We start from the raw sequence: 24,208 nt of genomic DNA on the forward strand, positions 1-24,208 counted from the left end.
TCACCTTAGGGAAATCTAAAAATAACATGAAACATAATCCTTGACTTAACTAGTCTGATAAATATAATACCAGTACCTTTAGAAGCACAGTGACAAATATTTAAAAACCACTTAGCAGAGGCAATCCTATAAAATAAGATCATCTTTTATCTGCCTTGTTACAGCCTCTTTCTTGTATTTACATTTGGTGAGCATTTCATTTAGTATTGTTTATCATCTACTTACCTGTCTGCCAACTTACCTTATGAGCTTTTTAAAGTCTTAATTAACTTGGTAATTCCTGGAGTCCAAGATTGTGCTTATCCATAAAGGTTCTTGATAGCAAACTGAAACTGTAAAAATTCTGTTTTAATATGCTTGCTAAGATACCTGAAATTTCCTGCTATTGTAACAAATACATAGAAATTCTGGATAAGATGCAACAGACTGTTTGAATATCTAGCTGAGCTCAAGGAAACATAAGAAAAATACAGAATCCAAAGAAGGAGCTACAAACCATAGTGATAAATGAGTATTTAAGTCATTGTCAATATGAAATTATCAGGAGACCAAACTTTCCGTTTTAGTAGCCTCAATAGAAGACAGAAGTTTTGGGTTGGGTCCCGGTTATGCAGCTCAATATTAAAGTGCTTAGCCGGGTGCCGGTGGCTCACACCTGTAATCCTAGCTACTCAGGAGGCTGAGATCTGAGGATCATGGTTCAAAACCAGCCTAGGCAGAAAAGTCCATGAGACTCTTATCTCCAATTAACCGCTAGAAAATCAGAAGTGGTACTGTGGCTCAAGCGGTAGAGCATGCACCTTGATCTGAAGAGTGCAGGGATAGTGCCCAAGCCCAGAGTTCAAGCCCCATGAGTGACAAAAGAAAAATAAATAAATAAATAAAAGTGCTTGCCGAACATGCACAAGGGTCTTGGGTTTCATACACAGCACCACAACAAAATCAAAACAAAGCAGCAGACAAACATTTTGGCAGATTTAAGGCAGGTAGCTGGAACTGTTTCCCACCAATATACACGTGCATACATAAAACAGAACTATAAGAGGTATACAATCATTGCAGGACAAGGCCAGAAAATAAGATTTTCCTCCAGTAAAAGAAGGTAGCAAGGCAACTTGAGATAAATAATTGCTGTGAGAATCTGTAAAGAACTGGACCCCTGAGATGCCACTATGTCAAGGGGAGCCTGGCTGTTCGCCGCCTCTCCTGCTTGCAGAGTGATAATCAGTGATAATCAGATAATTCCAAATGCTATATAAAAAGTAATACTCATATAATCCTAGCTACTCAGGAGGCTGAAATTTGAGGATCATGTTTAAAGCCAGCCTGGGCAGGAAAGTCCAGTCGTCAGTTAACTACAGAGAAAGTAGGGTTGTGACTCTAGTGGTAGAACTCTAGCCTTGAGTAAAAAATGCTCAGGGACAGCACTGAGGTCCTGAGTTCAAGTCTCAGGAACAGCACCAAAATAAATAAATATTCCATGAATAAAAAGTTAAAACTATGATAAAATATAAAATTGAATTGAAGGTTTTGAGTTGTCCAGTTCAAGAATCCATTGAGGGGCTGGGAAGGTGGCTCAGTGGTAGAGTGCTTGCCTTGCATGCATGAGGCCCTGGGTTCGATTCCTCAGCACCACATAAGCAAAAAGAAAAAGCCGGAAGTGGCGCTGTGGCTCAAGTGGTAGAGCGCTAGCCTTGAGCTGAAGAGCTGAGGGACAGTGCCCAGGCCCAGAGTTCAGGCCCCACAACCGGAACCAAAAAAAAAAAAAAAAAGAATCCATTGAATATAATATACAAAAAAATGAAATAAATGGAAAACAGAATTGTTCATAAGAATTATTACCGAGTAGAAGAATGAATGGTTAAAGGCCCGAGGGCCATAAGGGGAAGCGGGGAGGGGTGGAAAGCATAGACAACAGAGAAAATGAAAGGGAAGTACTGATCACAGTAATTCCAAAAACAAATATGTACAATTGAAAGACCCAAGTTATTAAACTGAGAGAGTTCATTGGATACCAAGCACAAGGATACAAATAGATCCATGTCAGTTGCAGAATTCTGTAACAAGGAAGATTTCTTAAGTTTATAAGAGTTAGGAGATAGGGTTAGGTATCAGAATAGCTTTGAACTTGTAAAAACAACATTATAAACTAGAAGATAGTCAATCAGTGCTCTCAAATTTCTACAGAAAAAAAATTATTTCTAACCTAAAACCTTGTAGTCAACCAAACAATAAAATATGGAGAAAATATTTTTTCATATGTTAAAGTTCTACTAAAAAGTTTTAAATCTACTGGGTGCTTGGTGGCTCATGTTTGTAGTCCTAGCTACTTAGGAGGCTGAGATGTGAGAATTGTGGTTCAAAGCCAGCCCAAGCAGGAAAGTCTATGAGCCTCTTGTCTCCAATTAACCACTAGAAAACCAGAAATGGCACTGTGGCCCAAAGTAGTAGAGTGCTATCCTTGAGCAAAGAGAGCTCAGGGACAGTACCTGGACCTGAGTTCAAGCCCTACAAAAAGAAAGCCTGACCAAAAAAAAAAAGTTTAAATCCCATAAACTATTATGGAAGTTTACTTCTGTTAAGAGGACTTGTTCCAATAAACTGAGAGACTAATACAAAAAGAAGAAAGGCAGCATGGGATTCAAGATAGGAAACCTAATCTAGAAGAGATAATGGGGCAATTCTGGAGGTGAAGAAAAGGGACTTCTTAGATGATAGCAGTACATCAGACAAGCAAACAGTCTAGACTATGAGTCCAGACATGTTTTGAGGGACATCTGTATTTTATACTCTTACCCCTGATGATGTTTGGGTAGTATGTCCCCAGAATCTTGTCTGTACTTAGCTTGCATGGACCATGTGCTGATGAAGTTCTTGCTCTCTCTTCCGTGCCCTGCTACCTGGATAATCAAAGACATTCATTTCACTTCACCCCCAGAAGAATTTTACTTTGAACCACTGAAGAGAGTTGAAAGTGGCCATGGTAAGTAAGTTTAGAAGCAGAAAATAGGCAGCATTTCATTTCAGTGATCATATCACCATCACATTTCTACAGCTGGCCCATCTTGTCACCCTTCTGGGAGTCCTGAAACATTTCCTGGGGCTCTTTCTTGCCTTCTCCAAATAGTGGCTGTGATAAACTCTGAAAAATTGAAGACAGAATATGATTTTTACAAGTGCATCTACTCTTGAGAACCTTCATCAAGCAATAGCAATAATGTCCTTTTCATATATTGCCATTTGTGTTTTCCTGATGGCTCTTAAATTAACCACCTTTTGCATTCATTTATATGCAAATACTTACAGTTAAAATAACAAAATATTTGAAAATATATTTCTATTCACCATATTTAAAAAATATAGAAGAAGCTGGGCACTGGTGGCTCACACCTGAAATCCTAGCTACTCAGGAAGCTGAGATCTGAGGGTTGTAGTTCGAAGCCAGCCTGGGAAGGAGAGTCTGTGAGACTCTGATCTACAATTAACCACCAGAAAACCAGAAGTGGCTTTGTAGCGCCAGTGGTAGAGTGCTGGCCTTGAGCTGAAGAGCTCAGGGACAGTGCCCAGGCCCAGAATTCAAGTCCCATGACCAACAAAAAAATACACAGACATACACACACATACACACAGAAGAAAAACTGCCTAGTCATATCTGCAGATTTACAAAAAGCATTCTGTAAATTTCAATACCCATTTACTTAAAAACAAAACAAATGGCCCTATAAATTAGTGATAAAAGGAATTTTCTCTCTCTCTTTGTTCTTTTCCCCCAGACCTGGGGCTTAAACTCAGGGTACTGTCCCTGAGCTTCTTTTGCTGAAAGCTAGCATGCTACCACTTGAACCACAGCACCACTTCTACCTTTTTCTGTTTATGTGGTACTGAGGAATTGAACCCAGGGCTTTATGCATTCAAAACAAGCACTCTACCATTAAGCCACATTCCCAGGCCAGGAATTTTTTTAATATATATTTTTATTGTAAAGATATGGTACAGAGGGGTTACAGTTACATGAATAAGGTAATGAGTTCATTTCCTATTGACTGTTGTTACCTCCTCCTTTGTTTTTACCCTACCATCCCTTCCCTCCCTACCTCTCCAACTTCTCCCACCTCCCAAATTGTAAAGTTCATTTTCAACAGTGTCTTGTACATCTCATTGTTACAATGAGTCAACCGTATCCTTACCTCAGCATTTTGTTATTTCCCTTCCCTTCCCCAAATTAGAAAAATGTATATACAAGATGTAGCAGCCCAGGAATTTCTTAAAGATGTAACTTTATAGCACATAACACACTAGTAAAAATAGTCAAGATATGTTTTTTGAAAATTCCCTTTGACATCAAGTATAAAATAAAGATAGGATCTCCATTTTATTCAACATTGTATTAGTGGATGTTCTGCACAAGATGGTATTTGAAGATAGCCTGATTATGTACAGAAAAAAATCACAGAAAATGTACCAAAAATCTAGCATAGTCACAGATTCTAGTCAGAATTCAAACAAAATCATTATTTCTGTGTTAGCGGTGAGTAGGAAAAAAGGTTATTAAAAGTACAATTTATAACACATCAAATGTTCAGGGTTAAAATAACATGTCAGATCTGTAAATTTTTTTGCTGAGAGTTTAAATGCAAACCTAAATAAATGGAGAACCATAACCTTTTATGAGTTAGGAAACTCATAATACTATATATGTATATATATATACATATATACATGTATATATATATATATATAAAACCTCAAATTTTTTTGGTAAAAATTGAGAAACTCAATTCTGACACACACATCAGATGAGTGGGATGTAGAATGGCCCACACTGTTGTGGAGGAAAAAAGAGCACAGTTAGAGGACAGATGCATACTTAACAGGTACAAAGCTCTGGGTTCATTCTCCATCACCCAAAAGGCTGAAGTATTTACTGTGCTTGATGTAATCAAGACAGTGTTGTATTATAGCTGTTAAGGCTATAGAACATACTTAAATGATAAGTTCAGTAGAACATTCAAGAGTAGACCCACACATCAATACTTGCCTCATCTTAAATAAAAAGTGTCTAGGTCATCTGGCTGAGAAAAGCCCCTTAACTTAGTAGATTATCTGTTTAGTTGAGAAAAGACCAACAAATTGTGCTTAGAACAACTGACTTTCCCCCCCACAGTACTGGAAATTAGAGCGCAGACCTTGCACATGCTAGCTAGGCAAGTACTATCATTTCACTGAAGCCACACCATGCCTCCATATTCCCACCCCTTCGCCCTTTTCATTTTTGTATTTGGACTTTTTTTCTGATAGGGTCTTGTTAACTTTGGCTAATCTGACTTCCAACTCATAATTCTCCTGCCTCCCAAGTAGTTTGAATTATAGGCATGTAGCAACCGTATATTCTTAAGGGAAAAACATGGAAACGTGAATTTCAACCTAATACTATCTTTTTTTTTTCTTTTCTTTTTTTTGTGGTGCTGGAGTCCATTCTTCATATTCAAGGGCTCCTTCCTTCATGACAAGCACTCTGACTTTCACTCCTTGAGAAAGTGTTTTGAAAGCATTTTATTAGCAGATAATTTAATAGGCATCTAGAAATATCAGTGCTCTGAAATAAATTTTTACCAATGTTGATATTGTCCAACACAGTAAAGTTATGTTTTAAGAATGCCTCTTTAAGTTACATGAAAGCTACATCCCCAGCCCCATTATGAATATGCCATAGAAAAGAATCATATATCTATATGTAAAACAAAAATTTATAAAACTTAGTAGAAAAATATAGAAGTCTTTCAGCCTCCAATCAGGCAAAATATCATTAATTATGACACAAGCAAAAACTATGAAGTGAAATAATAAACTTCATCAAAATTACAGATTGTTAGCTAGGTCTGAAAGTATGTACCAATAGTCCCTATAGCTAACAGAAGACAGGAAGATCACTTGAGCCCAGGATTTCAAGGCCATTCTGGGCAAGCATAGTTATAACTTCTTAGAAGCTACAGATTTTAGTTCTTCAAAGCTACAGCGTTTAAGGTGAAAGTCAAGTCACATACTTAGAACCTATCTGTAAAATACATGTTCAGTATATGAAATACATATATAACAAAGGACTTTTGTTGAAGATAGATGTTCTATATTCATAGCTCTATCTCATACATATAGAGAGAGGATTTGTAAGATAAACAATTAGCACTTTATCCAATAAGATATATGGATAGCAAACAAGTACATGAAATGATACTCAATAATAACCATTAGGAAATGTGAATGGAAAACAATGAAATATGTGAAATGCCACTACACTAGTAGAGATGCCACTGCTAGAACAGCAACATGAAGGGGCCTGGTATACTAAGTGTTGATGAGGATGGGTTTTAACAAGGACCTGTTTACATGGCTAGTGGAAATGTAAAATTGGCACTATCACTTAAGAAAAAAGTTCTGGGGTTGAGTAAGTAGCTCAGTAGCATGTTTACCTAGAATTTGCAAGATCCTAGCTTCGATCACACATTTATGAATGTTCATAGATGCCTTTTTATAATGGTCAAAAACTAAAAATAATATGCACCAGAATCTAGACAGATACACTAATTGTATTGTGTCCATTGAATGGAATAGTACTCCGCAATAAAAGTGTTGACACACACCTACATGAATGAATGAATCTTAAAATGCCAAATAAAAGAAATCATGCAAGGAGTATATATGGTAAGATTCCATTCTAAAAAATGCAAACTAAGCTTTGGAATATATATCATCTTTATTGTGGTGTTAGTTTGATCGTGTTTAGAGATGTATTCATCAGATATATATTTTTTACATATATACAATCAGCCTGGTGCATTGGCTCACATCAACCAATAATCCTAACTACTCAGCAGGCTGAAATCTGAGGATCAGCGTTCAAAGCAAGCTGGGGCAGACAAAACTACAAACAGACAAAACCATGAAACTCATCTCCAATTAACCGTCAGAGAACTGGAAGTGGATTACGGCTTAAGTGGTAGAAAGCCAGCCTCTGAGTAGGAGTGTGAGGCCCTGAGTTCAAGCCCCTGTACTGGTGCACGCACACTCACACACACACCATACACACAGTCTACCTCATTAAAACTCTCAAGTCAAAAAAACTACCGTCAATGTTTTAGGTAACTCACCAATCTTCAGTTTCCTCATCAGTGAAAATAATACCTCCCTCAGGATTTATTTGGAGATTTATACACCCATCTAAAGGTTACCTCTATATCACCTTTTTTTCTTGCTAGGCCTTACTTTTTTGTAAAGCAGTTGCAACTAGTAATGTATTATGTTTACTTGTTTACCTCCCCCCACTATACTGTAAGTTCCTAGAGAACAGGGGCTTTGGTCTTATTAACTATTAACCCACTCAAATGCTCAGAACAATAACTGGCAAATAGTAAGCATTCAATATACATTATAAAATGATTGTGCATGAATGAGTATGAGATTGTATGTGCACACATCTGAGTGTTTCAACTTTGCTACCTGACAGAACATGTGACTCAGTTCATGTTCATTCTAACACCATCCACTTATCTCTTCCATGGCACTGAAGAAGTTGTAGGGTAATTTTACCAGATTGTTTTCCTTCTGTACTGAACAAAAGTTTTGGTAATGCTCTTTTTTTGCCTTTTTAATGGCTACATATATTTGACAAATGCTCAGGTGCAGGAATGGATTGATTCTGAAGTCCCAACTACTTAGGAGTCAGAAGGACTATTTAGACCCAAGAGGGTATTTTTTTAATTAATATATTTGTGTGACATACATATGTATCAAATTGAAGAATTTTATACTAATGACTTTTCCTTTTCACAAAGGCAATGACTTCAATACTAACCATGGCATAACTGGAAAATTTTTAATATTGCTTTTCTTTTTCCCCACAGGGTATACCCCTGGCTTAGAGGGCTGGGTTATACGTCGTTGGGTATATTTTTATTGGGATTTTTACTTTGGAACATAGATAACATCTTTTGTTATTCATTGAGGTAAGATACATTTCACTCCTTGAGAAATTGTTTGGAAAGCATTTTATTAGTAGAGGATTTAATAGGTATATAGAAATACCAGTGCTCTGAAATAAATTTTTACCAATGTTGATATTGTACAACACAATAAAGTTATATTTTAAGAATAATTGTTTAAATTACATGAAAATTTGAATCTTAGAGTATTTGATAACTTCTGTAGGCTTCAGGTGTTTTGTGTGTATACATCATAGAACTGTAGTCAATCAGATGTTTATTACATCTTTGAGACCTGCCTGATATGTTTTACTGAATTAAAACTGATTTGTAAAAAGCATATGAAATGCATATACATAAACTTGGACTTTCATATAGTTAATTTTATTTTCTAAGAAAGGTAAGTTCCTTTTACCATCTTGTCAGCAATTACATATGACAGGATTTGAAATCTTAAGCTTAGGTATCCAGATTCTAGTCTTTCGCTTGGTCTCTTTCTGGGCCTGAATTGCCATCAAAGAAGCACATTAAGTAGATTAATGAGTCAGTTCAACCCCAAATTCTGTGACCTAACAATGTTGCATAAATATGGAGGACAGAGGATTATACCACTCTGAACGGCACCACAAGGAGGACACAGCAAGATTCAGAATATGGGAAACTCACAGGATGAATGACCTTCTCTCTGCAACAAATAAATTGCAGACATGGTAGAGAAAACAGGATTGACATAAATTAGGAAATTTAAAAGGTGTATTAAAGGGGCTAGAGGTGTAGTTCAGTGATACAGCACTTGTCTAGAGCCCATGAGACTCTGGGTCTGATTGTACCACTCCATTCCTCCTCCCCAAAAAGAGAGAGATTAACCAAATGTATTGTAATTCAAACAAATGAACTTTAAGAACAAACTTTTTTTGTTTTTTTGTTTTTTTGGGGGGGGGTCCGGTCATGGGGCCTGAACTCTGGGCCTGGGCGCTGTCCCTCAGCTCTTTAGCTCAAGGCTAGCGCTCTTCCACTTGAGCCACAGCGCCACTTCCGGCTTTTTTCTTTTGCCTAAGGGGTGCTGAGGAATCGAACCCAGGGCCTCTGGCATGCAAGGCATGCGCTCTACCACTGAGCCACCTTCCCAGCCCCTTAAGAACAAATTTATAAGACACATGAAACTCTGATAAGTAATTAATCCTTGATATTAAGTATTATTACTAATATTTTAAGGTATGCAGTGGTATTGTGCTTATGTTTTAAATAATCATCTATATATACTGTAAGATTTGTCAATATATGTACACTGAAAGAAAATTATATAATATCCAATAATTGCTTCAAACTAATATGTGAGGGAAGGAGAATTGGAGGAATGTTGAAATGACATAGAGTTGATCATAGTTGACATTAGATAATAGATACATTATTAGTTTGCCTACTTTTCCATATTAAAATTTTCCATAGTAAAACACTTATTTAAGTATATAAAGACTTTCAATGTAGATAAATAAGCAATATATACCTTGCTTAGAAAATCAGGATCTAATGTGTTGGGAACTTGGAGAGAAGGGACAATGACAAGGGTATTAATTGGGAGATGTTATATACATGTGTGAAACTGTCACAATGGAACCCCCTACTCCTTTTTTTTTTTCTTTTTGTCGGTCGTGGGGCTTGAACTCAGGGCTTGGGCGCTATCCCTCAGCTCTTCAGCTCAAGGAGAGCGTTCTACCACTTGAGCCACAGCACCACTTCCAGTTTTCTAGTGCTTTATTGGAGATAAGAGTCTCACAGACTGACTTTGAACCGTAATCCTCAGATCTCAGCCTCCTGAGTAGCTAGGATTATAGGTGTGAGCTACCAGCACCCAGCTTCCCCCTACTCTTTGTACAATTAATGAATGCTCATAAAAATATTTAAAATAAAACTATGATCTAGGTGAGATTCTGAAGAGGAATACCCAGCAGAACCTGCTGCATAGATAGATCATCATCCCTTCATCCTCTGGATGAGGACTATACATATATACTGTGTACCCCAAATTTCATGGAGTTGTCTAGAAAAATGTTTTTCTGATAAATGTTAGTGTTGCATACACTGAATTGAACAATCTAGAATTTGAGCTCCAGCTCTGCCACTAGCTGAATAACTCAATAAACTAATTTAATCTCTCCAAATTTTAAATTCTTAATTTGTACAACTAAGCTAATAATATCCTCCTCCAAGAATTTCTGGTTACAAGGTAAAGGCATAGATGCTAAAGAAACCATAATGACAGGAAACATGTGTCCACTTTCTTGAGTGGATAGCTAACTAGACTAATATTTCCAAAAATGTGTTCTAGAAAATAGTTGTTTCATGAGGTGTTAATAAAAATTTCCTATAAAACACATTCCATGGATTGCAGGTTACCTAAAGAAAAAAATTCTTAGAATATACTTTTCAAAGAAATTAATCTATTAATATACACTAAGAGTCATTAAAAGATCATTAACCAGGGGTTGGGAAGGTGGCTCAGTGGTAGATTCCTTGCCTCACATGCATGAGGCCCTGGGTTCGATTCCTCAGCACCACATAAGCAGAAAATAGCTGGAAGTGGTGCTATGGCTCAAGTGGTAGAGCGCTAGCCTTGAGCCGAAGAGCTGAGGGACAGCGCCCAGGCCCAGAGTTCAGGCCCCATGACCAACAAAAAAATAAAGAAAAAAAGATCATTAAACCACATTTCCCACATTAACTTGACTCCTTTCTTCATGAAGTTTCTAGTAGGAATACTAGTATACTTTGAGAAACAATACCACAGACTTAAAAAAATTAAATAATTGCCATACTTGAAAGTGAAAATTCGAACTGTTTCAACACTGTCCGCTCCAGTGCTAAATGTTTTAAATTTTAACATACTGATTTTTCCTTCTCTATACAGGAACTTTAGAAAGAAGCTGCCACCTATTCTTGGCGTTAGCACACAGTTTCATGCATGGTGGCATATTTTAACAGGACTTGGTTCTTATCTCCACATCCTTTTCAGGTAGGAAATACAGACCATTTTTAACCTAGTATTGAAAGGGTTTTCCTTTCTTTCCATTTTGGCTCTTCAGACTGGTTGGTGTAAACATAAATGTTGGATATGGAACTGGAAACTTATTTCCAGCTTTGCCTCTGCCCCAAGTACATGGAAGCATATTTCTCGTGTCCATTTTGCCAGTTGTCCCAATGACTTGTCTTTTTTTTTTTTCTGAGCCAGGTTCCTAGCAGAAACATGCATAGCATTTACTTTTCATGTAATACCTTTGTGCTTTGACTAATTTCTTTCTGCCTTGACTAATTTCTCATTGATACTTGATGGTCTTAAAGAGCACAGACTTTGGTTATATAGAATGGCCCTAAACTTAATCTTTAATGTTGCTCATGGCCCAGACCTAAGCCATGAATTATTGGCTCAAAAGAGTTTTCTTCTTTCTGCAAATATCTCTCTGAACTGATTGCACTTTTCTCCTGGTGTCCTCCCAGTAGAGTCTGATGAAGGTCAGCCCTTTACAGCAAAAATGGGCTGTGAGCTGTTCACAATATCATTGTGATTTAGAGAGAGAGAGAGAGCTCTTAATTTGTGGCAGTATACACTGGAGTATTCAGGGATAATGGAGTATCATTTTAGATAAAGACTTCAGAATAGTTATAGTTATATTGTTGTATTGCATAGTTATATAGTTAATAGTTATATATGTATATATGTGTACATGCATGTATTTATGTGCATTTGTATGTGAAGGTGTGGTGGGATGGTATGATTGAATGAATCATACCATGGTTCATGGTTAAATGGTAAATCTGAATGGAAGGGATATAGGACTTCACCACACCAATCTTGCCATTTTTTTCTGTAAGTTTGAGACTACTTTTAAATTCCAAAAAGAAAAAAAAATGTATTTTTGAGATAATTGTAGTAAATGAGCAAATAAAAACCGTCTACCTGAGACTCAGTGAAATGTCCTCTAAAATAATGACATATCCATTTTTCTGAAAAAAGAGCTTAATAGATATGTATGCTTGTAAAGACATGAATTCTGTAAGAGTATGTGGACCAATAGTAGCAGTACTTATTTCTGGACTAAGAAACTAGGAACTGGAGGTCAGGGATATACATGGTGGCACATGCATATAATCATGGCACTTGGGAGGCAGAGGCAGGAGAAGTCTGTGCTGGCCTGTGATCCATAGCAGATCCTATTTCAAAAAGACAAGAGCTGGGGATGTAGCTTAGCGGTGGAGTGCCCTGGATTCAATCCCAACCACAAGAATGGAAGGGTAGGAGGGAAGAAATTTCCTTTTTACTGTATACTCCTTTGTATTTTTGTTTTTGTCAAGTTACTTATATTACCTGTTAAAATATATTAAATAATAGAATTTTTTTTTATAAACTGAGCAAATATTTTGAAAATTCCTTCTGTATTCTTCAGACTGGAGTAGAAATGATATGACTACATATTCTTGGTAGTGTAAATTAATGAAAGCCTTTGAGGGAGACACTACTGGAGCTCAAAATGGTCTTGCACTTATTGAGCTCACTCAGATGGTTCTGAACCACTTGAGCCATGCCTCCAGCCTGACTTTTGTTGGTTATTTTGGAGATAGGGTCTCAGACTTTTCTGCCTGGGCTGGCTTTGAAACATGATACTCAATCTCAGCCTTTTGAATATCAAGAATTTTAGGTATAAGCCACCAGCATCATGCCAGTGCAGCCCTTTCCAGAATTTTTTTTTTTTGGCTATCCTAAGATTTGAACACAGGATGTCACTCTTCTAAGAACGTGCTCAAACACTTGAGTCAAAACTTTACCCCTCAAAATTTGATGTGTTCATAAAGACAAAATATTGTGCTGAAGATAATAGAGTGCTTGCCTATCATGAAGCTCTAAGTTCAACTTTCAGAACTTCCAATAAAGTATTGACAATTTTATCACAATTACTATATTCCTAGGAATTTACCCAAGAAAAATTAAATTTACCAAGAAATTAAAAATTTGCCAAGAAAAAGCATTCTTATCATAATGTTAAATAAAAGAGTTCTTATCCTATTGGGCATTTTTGGGGGGGAGGGGGCTGGGGGTTTTGTTGTTGTTGTTGTTGTTGTTTTGCAAGTCCAGGGGCTTTAACTTAGGGTTTGGGCACTGTCCCTGAACTTCTTTTTTTGCTCAAGTCTAGCACTCTACCACTTGAGCCACAGTGCCACTTCTGGCTTTTTCTATTTATGTGGTACTAAGGAATTAAACCCAGGGATTCATGCATGCTAGACAAGCACTCTACCACTAAGCCACATTTTCAGCCCCCCATTGTTACTTAATGTAGCAAAACAGTAAGAATAAAGACAAAATGGACTGCTCAGTAAAGGGAAAAAAATCTTAAAATAAGTTATATTCTTTATAACTTTTATATTCTTGGAAACTTTACAGCAGCATGGAAAAATACTCTGATTTTTTATCAAAATAATTAAATAAAAGATTTGTCAACATATTTAAAACTGTAGAAAATTGACTTGCATGTGAAAAAGTGAACACACAAAAACAAAAGCAAAACAAAAGATTTGGTGGCATTTTTTATTATTAATGTTTAAATGTTTTACTGTCATTTTTAGAAGGAGACAGAGAAGAACAGAATGTTTTTTAGAGATGTTTTACCCTAAGTAAAATAAAAGAAATATAGATGTTTATACTTCAGTTATATGGAAATTTGTGGTCTATAAGTACTTCAATGAATGGGAATGGAATAGAAAATGTCAATGGATTATTTGAGAGTTTAATGATATAACATGTGTTATAAATATATAAATAAATATTCCGGTGTTTGTTTCAAAGAGTTGACACAGAAGACTAAAAATATCTGAGCTCAGTACATCCTGAACTACATAGTGAAAACATGTCCTAAACAAAATAAGATAATGAAAATCTGAGTTCAAGCCTGTTGTGGGTGAGGCTATGGCAGGAAGATAAAGAAGTCAAGGCTAGCCTGGCCTACATAGCAAGTTTAAAATGAGCGTGAAATATATGGTGAAACTGTCTCAAATATGTATGCGAAACTGGGTTCACACCTGCAATCCTACGTACTCAGGAAGCTGAGATCTGAGAATCAGGGTTCAGAGCCAGCCCATGTAGAAAAGTCTGAGAGATTCTTATTTCCAAATAACCAACTGCAGGTAGAAGCATATTTCAAGTGCCAGCTATGAACAGAAAAAGCTGAGTAACCTGTACATCTTCAGGTCCAAGTGAAAAAAAGTCAGTGCTTTTAGTAAAAGCAGCCACTAGATGCAGCTCCATCATTTCATAATTGTGTGACACACTTGAGCCAAATTAGTTACTTGGCTCTGTGCCTCAATTTCCTAATGTATTCAATAGATGGTTGAAATTATTAAATTGAACAGGACCTAGTACCAGTACTAGGGGGGAAAGTTTGTGTTTGTATTTGTGTGTGAGAGAGAAACGAAGACAGAAAGAGAGTTCAGATCATGACTCTATTACCATATCCTAGACTGTGGGTAGGACTAAATTTGAAAAGTATCAATAAACCAGATCACCAGCCTCTTTCCTCAAAATTCAAATAGGAAAAAAAGTAATGGCAAAAAAAGAGCAAGAAAAAATATTATTTGGTATAGAAAGTACCACGGGAACCAAGTGTCCTCAACACTATCTTTGGGGATGCTGACAGAGCATAGTTAGGCAGCCTTGATCAAACTATGGTCACTATCCCTGAATAGATAGCCAAGCAGAGCCTAGGTGGCTATACTAAGAAAGTTGCACTTGCATAGAGGCAGTAGGGCTGGATAGTTTCTAATTACAAGGTGTCCTTTGATCAGATGTGTTGAGCAGACCTGTTTCTGGAATGAAGGTGACCAGAGTAGAGAATGACAAAAGAGAAAGGACAAGTCAGAACAGCAAGGTGGAGTTAGTTAAGCAATGACTGGAAACCTTTAGGCACTACTCCAGTGCTCTGGAACAGACATTATAACTATTGATTATACTGTCTCTGTAAATTGCAAAAATGCCATATCTATGGAAAGAGCTGGGGTTGTGGGTAAAGGTTGTACAAATACTTGTTGGCATCTGTTCTTGGGGAGGGAGAGGTTTAGGGAGAAGTCTTTGTCAATAACCCATTTTACACACACACACACACAGACACACACACACACACACACTATATCTACTAGTACTTTGGTACCATTCCTGAAGTGGGGGCAGAGTGTCAACTCTACATAAATACTGAAGCAAAATTTAAGGTGTCAAAGGAAACAGCTGCAAAATTCATTTTTACTTTGTAGAGAAGCCAAGCATTTTCCTATTGTACATCTGCAGGTCCAAGTGAAAAAACAGTCCATGCTTTTTAGTAAAAGCAGCCACTAAGTGCAGCTCCATCATTTCATAATTGTGTGAACACACGTGAGCCAAATTAGTTACTTGGCTCTGCGCCTCCATTTCCTAATGTATTCAATATTCAGTAGATGGTTGAAATGATTAAATTGAACAGGACCTACTTTATTTCAGAGATCTCATTATATATCCTAGGCTGTCCTGGAACTGGCAGTGTAGCCCAGGCTGGCCTCCAAATCATACTCTTTTTGCCACCAGCTCCCAAGTGCTGGGATTACAGACATGCAGCACCACACCAAGCTTCAGCACTTAACTTTTGAAATAATATCAGCCAATACAAAAACATTTTCTGCAGTAAACATTTTTTTTAGTTTTTAAGTTTTTGGATAACATACTTAAGAGTATCAATGATTAGTCAGGTTAAATGAAACTTAAGTCAAAACCTAAGAGAGAGCAAGTATCAAAAAAAAGCAAGTATTCAAAAAATAACACCAAAATAATGACTTTTTACAGTTGCAGTTTTAAGTACAGTAAACTACATCATAGTCACATTAAATTACTCAAATTTGCTGAGCTCAAAATTGCTGAGCACACATCTATAATCTTGGCAATCAGGAAGCAAAGGCTGCATAAGACCCTGTCTCAAAAGGACAAAAAGAAAATTACCCCTATCCAACTACTCTCTGATCTTTACTTTCTTAGTTGAAATGCTATATATGTTTTATATTTGTATTCATGACATTTGTTACTATTCAAATACATTTAAATAATGTACTATACATTAAACTGTATGTGCTGCATATTATAGATAGTACAATAAATTCTTCAGAGGTAAATTCATCTGTGCTTTGCTTTCTGCATTGAATTTAGGATAATCTTATCTCTAGTGGTAATTCGCGTTGAAGGAGACTGAGGACATTTCCCATTACTTTTCTGGGTTTCTCATACCTGTATTTATTTCCTGCTACTATGTATCTCTAACAATACAACAACCATTGTGAAATAAACCATATCAAGCATTAGTGGGTTACTCAAAACTAAAGTACAACATCTGAGGTCTATGAGTTTGTCTTTCTGTCTTCTTAAAACATCTTGCCTAGTGTTATATAAGATAGGTACCCAAAAATATGCTTGGTAATGACAAAGGTCAAATATCCAGAATATACAAGGAACTCAAGAAACTTGGGGCTGGGAAGGTGGCTCAGTGGTAGAGGCTTGCCTTGCATGCATGAGGCCCTGGGTTCGATTCCTCAGCACCACATAAGCAGAAAAGGCCGGAAGTGGCACTGTGGCTCAAGTGGTAGAGTGCTAGCCTTGAGCTGAAGAGCTGAGGGACAGTGCCCAGGCCCAGAGTTCAGGCCCCATGACCGGACCCCCCTCCAAAAAAAAGGAAACTACACCCACTCCAAATTAACAACCCAATTAATAAATGGGCAAAGGAACTAAATAGAGATTGCTCAGAAGAAGTAAGAATGGCAAGTAAACATGAGGAAATGCTCAACATCCCTGACCATAATGGAAATGAACATCAAAACAACATTGAAATTCTATCTCACTCCAGTAAGATTGGCCAGCATCAAGAATATGAACAATAACAAATGCTAGTGGGGATGCCGAGTAGAAGGAACCCTATTACACTGTTGGTGGGAATGTGAACTAGTACAACCACTCTGGAAGGCAGTTTGGAGATTCCTCAAAAAAAAAAAAAAAAAAACTGAACCAGCCTTACTCTTGGTCATCTACCCAGGGTATTACAAGTCACGATATGGTAAAGACACTTGTGTATCCATATTTATTGCTGCAGTATTCACAATAGCCAAGTTATGGAAGCAACCCTGATGACCTACAATGGATAAGCGGATCAAGAAAATGTGGTACATATATACAATGGAATTTAACTCATCTATTAGAATAATATTAGGTCATTTGTAGGGAAATGGATGGACCTAGAAAAAATCATGTTAAGTGAAAAAATCATGTTAAGAGAGACAAACAGCTCATATTTTCTCTCATGTGTGGAAGCTAGATCTAAAATACAAATGCACATAATAACATATACAGGTCTCTATGCATATACATACAAACTGAATAAGGATGATATATTTACCATACTTAAGGGAGGAATCCAAAGGCGTAACTCCTCTGAACAGCTAAAGTTTTGTACAAAGTGAACACCAGGAAGTGGAAACGTGTTTTAGGGGGTAGGCAAAGGGAAGAGGCGCAGGAATGGAGCAGGAAAGGGTGAGCAAATGCAGCCAGTATATTCAATGTATACTCTGTAAAAGTTGAACTATGTAACTTGAGGGTAGGTATGGGAGTGGGAGGAAAGATGGGCAAAATGATGGGAAAGATGACATTGATCAAGAAATAAAACCTCACTTATGGAATAGAAACCTCTTCATACAACTACTTAATAATAATTTTTTTTTGGTCGGTCATGGGACTTGAACTCTGGGCCTGGATGCTGTCCCTGAGCTCTTCAGCTCAAGGCCAGCACTCTACCACTTGAGCCACAACGCCACTTCCAGTTTTTTGTTTGGTTTATTGGAGATAAAAAGTCTCATGGACTTTTCCTTCCTGGGCTGGCTTTGAACCTCAATCCTCAGATCTCAGCCTCCTGAGTAGCTAGGATTACCGGTGTGAGCCACCAGGCTTAAATCACATTACTAAACCTCACAAACTTCCTATGAATGAACAAAACACATGCCAATATTGTTTTTTTTAACTTTGCATATACAAAGGCATGGTTAGACTTGTTGGTAAGCCAGTTTTTATGGATTAAAAATTAATCTAAAGAGCTTCTTCCTGCTTCTTTTTCTTTCAGTTTATATACAAGAACACTTTACCTGAGATATAGGCCAAAAGTAAAGGTAAGTCTATATCCTGGGGTGGGGGTGGCGAGTGATAGGTGTGTATGTGTATGTGTATGTGTGGTGTGTGTGAGTGTGTATTGACAGGCAAATATGGGGAAGATGGGATGGATGTAGGAGATAAAAGGGGGGGCATAGAGTGTTAGTGCTGTCAGCATAGGCTTTGGAACAAGAAGATAAAAATCTTCCATTTACTACTAAATTATCTTGGATACATCTCTTTAAGCCTGAGATACTTCAACAATAGAATGGAGCTGTTTATAGCTATATTATAGAGTTGCTTTGAGGATTACAATTTTAATGCCCACTTCCATGCTTGACAAAGTAGATCTCTGATACATTTAAATCAGTTAAGTGAAAATAACTTCTGAGATGTGGTACAAATCTGGAAGGAATGTGCTGTACCCAGACTACTGATAATACCAGGACAGTCACTAGCAAACCTACCAACACTCTAGGCACTGCCCCATGGATTTTTTTCTCATCCCTTTCCAGGCATAGGACAATCATCTTCTCTTATTTTATCCTTATTGTCACAGTTTCTCTTCGGAATATGGCCAATGATTGTGCTTGAGCATCTCAGGAATCACTGATGAATTATTTTACCAAGGGGAAAAAATGCCACCTCCCATACATAGTCCTGGAAGGATATATAAGAAAGTCCAGAAGACCTACACACTCAGATACATCGTGACCATCATCGCAACAGAGGAGAGACTTTGTAACTAATGCTGCCAGCCCCATGGAGAATGAGGAATGTGCCTGATGGGTGATCAGCTCCTAGCTTTAGCTCATTTTTCCTCATCTTCATCCTAAGATGTTTATAAAGAAACAAATATGATGTGTGATATTCAAGAATGCCTGGGAAATTTGGCTTTTCTTAACAGCAGTCTTTGGAAATTAATCTTTTTCTCTCTCTCTCTCTTTTTTTCTTACAAGGGTTGCATGTGAGCTATAACTTTCTTAATATTCAATTAATGAAAACAGCTATCAAGGACTGGCAAACTCCCATATCTGGATGCCAGCACTTAGCTGCATCAGCCTTGATTTATACTGTTGTCATATTAACCATTAACCTCATAGATAGTTTTCCAGTAAGTTTTTTTAAAAGAGCTAATTGTGGAATTCTAGGCATTTCTTCTCTGTCCTGGTGCCTGTTGAAGTTACATAGCAAACTCTGGCCTGCCACTGGATTCTATTCTTTTCAATTCCCAGCATTTACTGTAGGCTCCAGTCTGTGTGGCAACACAGCCAGAGTGGATGGATTATCTAGTATCTTTTCTCAAGCTCCACAGACTGTCCCTCCAGTCAGCATTCTGTAAATTCTGGCTGCTTTGTAAAGATCTTTTAAGTTGTCTATGTTTTTATGGCTAGGCCAATATTATTGGTGATCTAGCCTACTCACATCCCATCCTTCTTAGTTAACTTGAAGTTATCAGAGAATATCATAAAACGCTGACTTTTTTACATTTTGGGATATTTACCTGTTCTCAGAGAGGTCATAGTTATTCCTAGGGAAGTATGTCAGGTTAACTAGATGAAATGGTCAGGATCTAAAGCTTTATTACATAAAACTCATTAAAATACCTCCTCCTCCATTTTTTGAGGGAAATATATATATATATATATATATATATATATATATATAGAAATAGCTCAGACTTATAACATATATCTAAAAGTTACAATGCTAAGAAACATCAGTGCTTTGAATGTTTAGGAAATTCAATCACTTATCAAACAAAAAGACATTCACTGCTTACATCTTGAGCTACAGCTTCAAAAGGAAAAAGTTACAAAAGTTGATAATGTATTTCATTTTTACAATATTCAGTAAGTAGCCCTAGTAAATGAAAGGGAAAAAAATGTTTCCTTCACCTGTTAGCCTTAGTTTTAGTCCAAGTCCTATTTTCCTGCACTTAACATCCCAACATCCAACAGGTATTTCCACCTGCTTTTATATTTTTAAAAACCACTTGCCAAAACAAATCTAACAGAACTTTGGATGTGCTTAGGAGAAAATAAAACCAAACAGTTCCAATGTACTCCATAAAAATGCTTTTTTTTAATGGAAAATTCTAACTTCATATATTGCTACATTCACTTGCAACTACTTTGGACTGTCACTTTTTAATGAATGTTTTGTTTGGTTTTTGTTGATCATGGGGCTTGAAGTCAGGTTCTATCTCTGAACTTTCTGTTCAATTCTAGTGTTCTACAACTTTGAGCCACAGCTCTACTCACTTGCAGTTTTCTCGTGATTAGAAATAAGAGCCTAACACACATTCCTCTCTGGGCTGGCTTTGAACCAAGATCCTCAGATCTCAGCCTCCTGAGTAGCTAGGATTATAGATGTGTGCCATCAGCACCCAGCTGAATTTATTTTTGTAACATTCAGTCAAATATTCCTTACAAAAAAATTCTGTATTGGGCATTGGAGACACGGTTCAAGTAGTACAACACCTGCCTAGCAAGCATGAAGCCTTGAGTTTAAACCTCAGTACTGAGGGGAAAAAATTATATAGGAACAAAGGATTTGCTCATAGGAACAAGGAATTTCTGTATAGGAACAAAGACACAACTTTCCTGACAATGCTGCAACATGGTAAAACAGAAGTTGTGCAGGATAGAGGTCAGGTTACTGGCACTGAGAGCACACCCCAAGACTGCCATTTAGAGCAGTTTGTTCAATGTGCCATTCACTCACCACCACCAGTGGTTACTTTTTCAGTAAACTGCCCCACACCTCACTGGAGAGCTATGGGCATCTCTGGATAGCTATATCTTAAAGACCTTTATGTCAGTTGTAAAGCCAGGACTACAGTAAAGCCTAGAATAAAACAATTTATATGTGTTCAATGAAAACTGAAATCTTTACATTTCCAGGACCATTGTACCTGACATTGTGGCCCTTCTAATTAGCACAAAATAACATATTGAAAACTTTGTTTCTGTGCCCAATGTGTGAAATCACTGATGATCTATAAACTATTGCTAATTTGCCTTTATTTCAATGGCTTTCTTTTTTAACTTCTTGGATTCTGAGTGGATTTTACAGAGTTAGATGTCTATTTACCTCCCTCCTCTTCATTTGCATAGAAAACTTCCTCTTAGCTAGAATATAGCAAAAGTCTGTTTCCTACTGAGCAAGTAGTAATTTGTAAGTTACCTGATGTGCTTACCTTAGCATCAAGTGACTGATGTAAAGAGTGTGAGCCTGGAACAAATTCCATTTTATAAAACATTAATACTTTAGGACTTTGTGCAAGAAGCAGTTTCCTCACCTTTGAATATACGCATGCTGCCATTTCCACTTTGGAAACTAAAAGCAATTTGCTGTTTTTGATTTTTTGGTTTTTTTTTAAGTAAAAACTAGGCAAAAGTGTTTGTCTTAATCTGATTAATCAGTTTTTCCCATACCTCCAACATGAGCTTTCCTAAAACATCCCACCTGCTGAAGAGATATCTTACCTTTATGATATACTGATCAGCTGGAGGGATTTCAAATAGTAGATAGAGATATTATGATTTAACCAAAAATGCAAAATCCTAGAATAATCTGGGTGTTATTTACAGAGTTTTTCTTATACTGGGAAGAGAAGGTATGACTCAGACAAAATTGAGAACCAGTACCTAGGGCATGAAAATCTCTGAATGCTTATAAAAGTAAATCCTGTTATACAAGTATGTTCTGAATTTAATTAATATCCCTAAAGGGTCTAATAATGTAAGTTTCTCTTCTGAGTCCTATGAGTTCCACATTGTTTTGCTCTTAAAAGCAATTTCTCAATTGTTGCTAAATATGATGTTTTCAGCTTCCAATTCCACTTTATAAGATAGGAAGTTCTTTTGGCCTGTGGAGTATGATATGCTACTGGATAAGCATTTGTGTAAAACATGTTTCTTGTTTTTTATTGTAAAAATACTGTACAGAAGGGTTACAGTTACATGAGCAAGGTAATGAGTCCATTTCCTATCAAGCATTGTTACCTCCTCCTTTGTTTTTCCCCTACCATCCCTTCCCTCCCCAACCTAAATTGTAAAGTTTGTTTTTCAACATAGTGTCTTGTGCATCTCATTGTTGCAGTGAGTCAACCTGTATCCCTATTTAAGCATTTTGTTAAAACTTAAATGTTTCAAAGAGAACATTTTAACCCGAATTGACAGTTTTGTAGCTATTTACAGATCTACTTCTGTCTTATATTTTACATCATTCAAAGAAAGGTATTATATAATTAGTTTGATATGTCTTGTGTTTCATGTCTGAGGATTACAGCCTTTTCACTGTTGTGACCATTTGCAACTAAATAAGGAAAGAGCTGTAAAGTGATTTGAAAAAACAAACATGATTCATGTAATAGGAAACTGCAGTCCTGCTTTTTAAACTTGTACTTCCTTTAAGAAGGATGATTTGGAGGGAAGGCTAACATCATTTCCTTGATTTTTTTTTTCAATCATGTATTCAAATTCTGACATTTGAACCCAAGGCCTCACATACACTTGCATACTTGCTATAACGTTTTTGAGATGAGGTCTCAGATCCTCCTGGTGTCCCAAGTAGCTAGGATTAAAGGTGTGACCCACCACTGGCTCTTTTTTCCATTGGGGAGATGGCAGTGGTGGGAGAACCGGAGTTGCTGGTGTTGCTGAGAACCTGTATGATTGTGCTTAACTGGACTTAAACCTTGTCTCCAAAACTATCAGTTCAGTCAGCTTCATATCCACACAGGATACTACTTCCCTGAAGATAAAACTCTGGCCTTGGACTATAAACCTTTGCCTGAAACTTTTAACAATGTTGAAAGAAAAGTAAGGATTAAAAGAGAGACCAGCACAAGGCAAGTCTTTTGTTGGATAGGCAGTATTCTTAGCTACCCAATTTCTAATACAATGCAAATGTCCAATGTTTCTCAGAGTCTTCATTTATAATTAAATCCAACAAATTACTACCTGTTCAGGTTGGCCGCTAGTGTAGAAAAGATTGATCATCATATTCCATACTGGAAAATCCTTAAGTCCAAATCAAGGAATTCACTTACAGGACTGTAAGTGACTTTACATCCTCTCACTCTGTTAGCTTAGCTGCTGTCATTGTTGTTGAGCCAACAACAGGTTGCACTGCACAGCTTGGCTCATGGTGATCTGCCCCGTTGCTTTAAAGAGCACACTGTTTATACTTGAACTAGATTGACTCATTGGTAACTTGAATATTCACAAAATTGTCATAAAGTTTCTGAAACTTCTGTTAATGTTAGATCATCAAGTTTAAATTGAGTTTGCAGAATTTATTCTAAGGATGCCACAGAGCACCTTTATTAGAGAAAATTTTAAGCACATATAGTTCTCTGTAAAAATACAGAGATCAAAGCCGGGCACCAGTGGCTCACACCTGTAATCCTAGCTACTCAGGAGGCTGAGATCTGAGGATCAAGATTCAAAGCCAGCCCAGGCAGGAAACAATGAAGTGGCACTGTAGCTCAAGTGGTAGAGTGCTCACCTTGAGCTGAAAAGCTGAGGGACAGCGTCCAGGCCCAGAGTTCAAGCCCCATGACCAACAAAAAAAATAAATAAAAATAAAAATACAGAGATCATTTGCAACCTAAAAGGAAAGGCTTTTTTTTTATTATTACACTATCAAAGAGCTCCAGCCCAGAGGTTGGCAAACTGTAGTCCACAGGCCAAATCCAGTTTTCAGAAGTTTGGCTGTATTTACTTTTTAAAGCATGGTTGAAACAATAATATAAGGTCTGGGAATATAGCTCCATGATAGAGTGCTTGCCTAGCATGTGCTAATGCCCTGGGTTCTATCCTCAGAATCACTAGGGAGGGGGAAGAAATGTGGGACTGAAACTGAATAGTCTCAAACTCTGGCTCCTGGAGTTTGCTTCACTGGCTCTAGACCCCATCAAATGAGAGTTGTGGAATGTGGAAGTACAGCAGGCCTGCTTTACTTTACATCTCTGTGTATTTCCTTCCTTCCTTCCTTCCTTTCTTTTTTCTTTTAATATGTGCCAGTCCTAGGG

The 24,208-nt window shown here is 37.1% G+C and overlaps 1 protein-coding gene across 1 annotated transcript in view; it reads left to right on the plus strand.

Annotated features, from left to right (window-relative positions):
- The window catches only part of Acer3 (alkaline ceramidase 3), a 108,198-nt gene extending 87,811 nt beyond the window's left edge, over window positions 1–20,387 (plus strand). The window contains exons 8-11 of the mRNA XM_013013893.1: window positions 7,899–8,000; window positions 10,882–10,986; window positions 18,140–18,185; window positions 18,725–20,387. Of these exons, the coding sequence (XP_012869347.1) occupies window positions 7,899–8,000; window positions 10,882–10,986; window positions 18,140–18,185; window positions 18,725–18,778 (307 nt within the window). The 3' untranslated portion in view covers window positions 18,779–20,387. The remainder of the gene's footprint in view (window positions 1–7,898; window positions 8,001–10,881; window positions 10,987–18,139; window positions 18,186–18,724) is intronic.
- Window positions 20,388–24,208: the final 3,821 nt, after the last annotated feature.

This window comes from Dipodomys ordii, unplaced genomic scaffold (assembly GCF_000151885.1).
Source record: "Dipodomys ordii isolate 6190 unplaced genomic scaffold, Dord_2.0 Scaffold22, whole genome shotgun sequence".
NCBI classification, from domain to species: Eukaryota; Metazoa; Chordata; class Mammalia; order Rodentia; family Heteromyidae; genus Dipodomys; species Dipodomys ordii.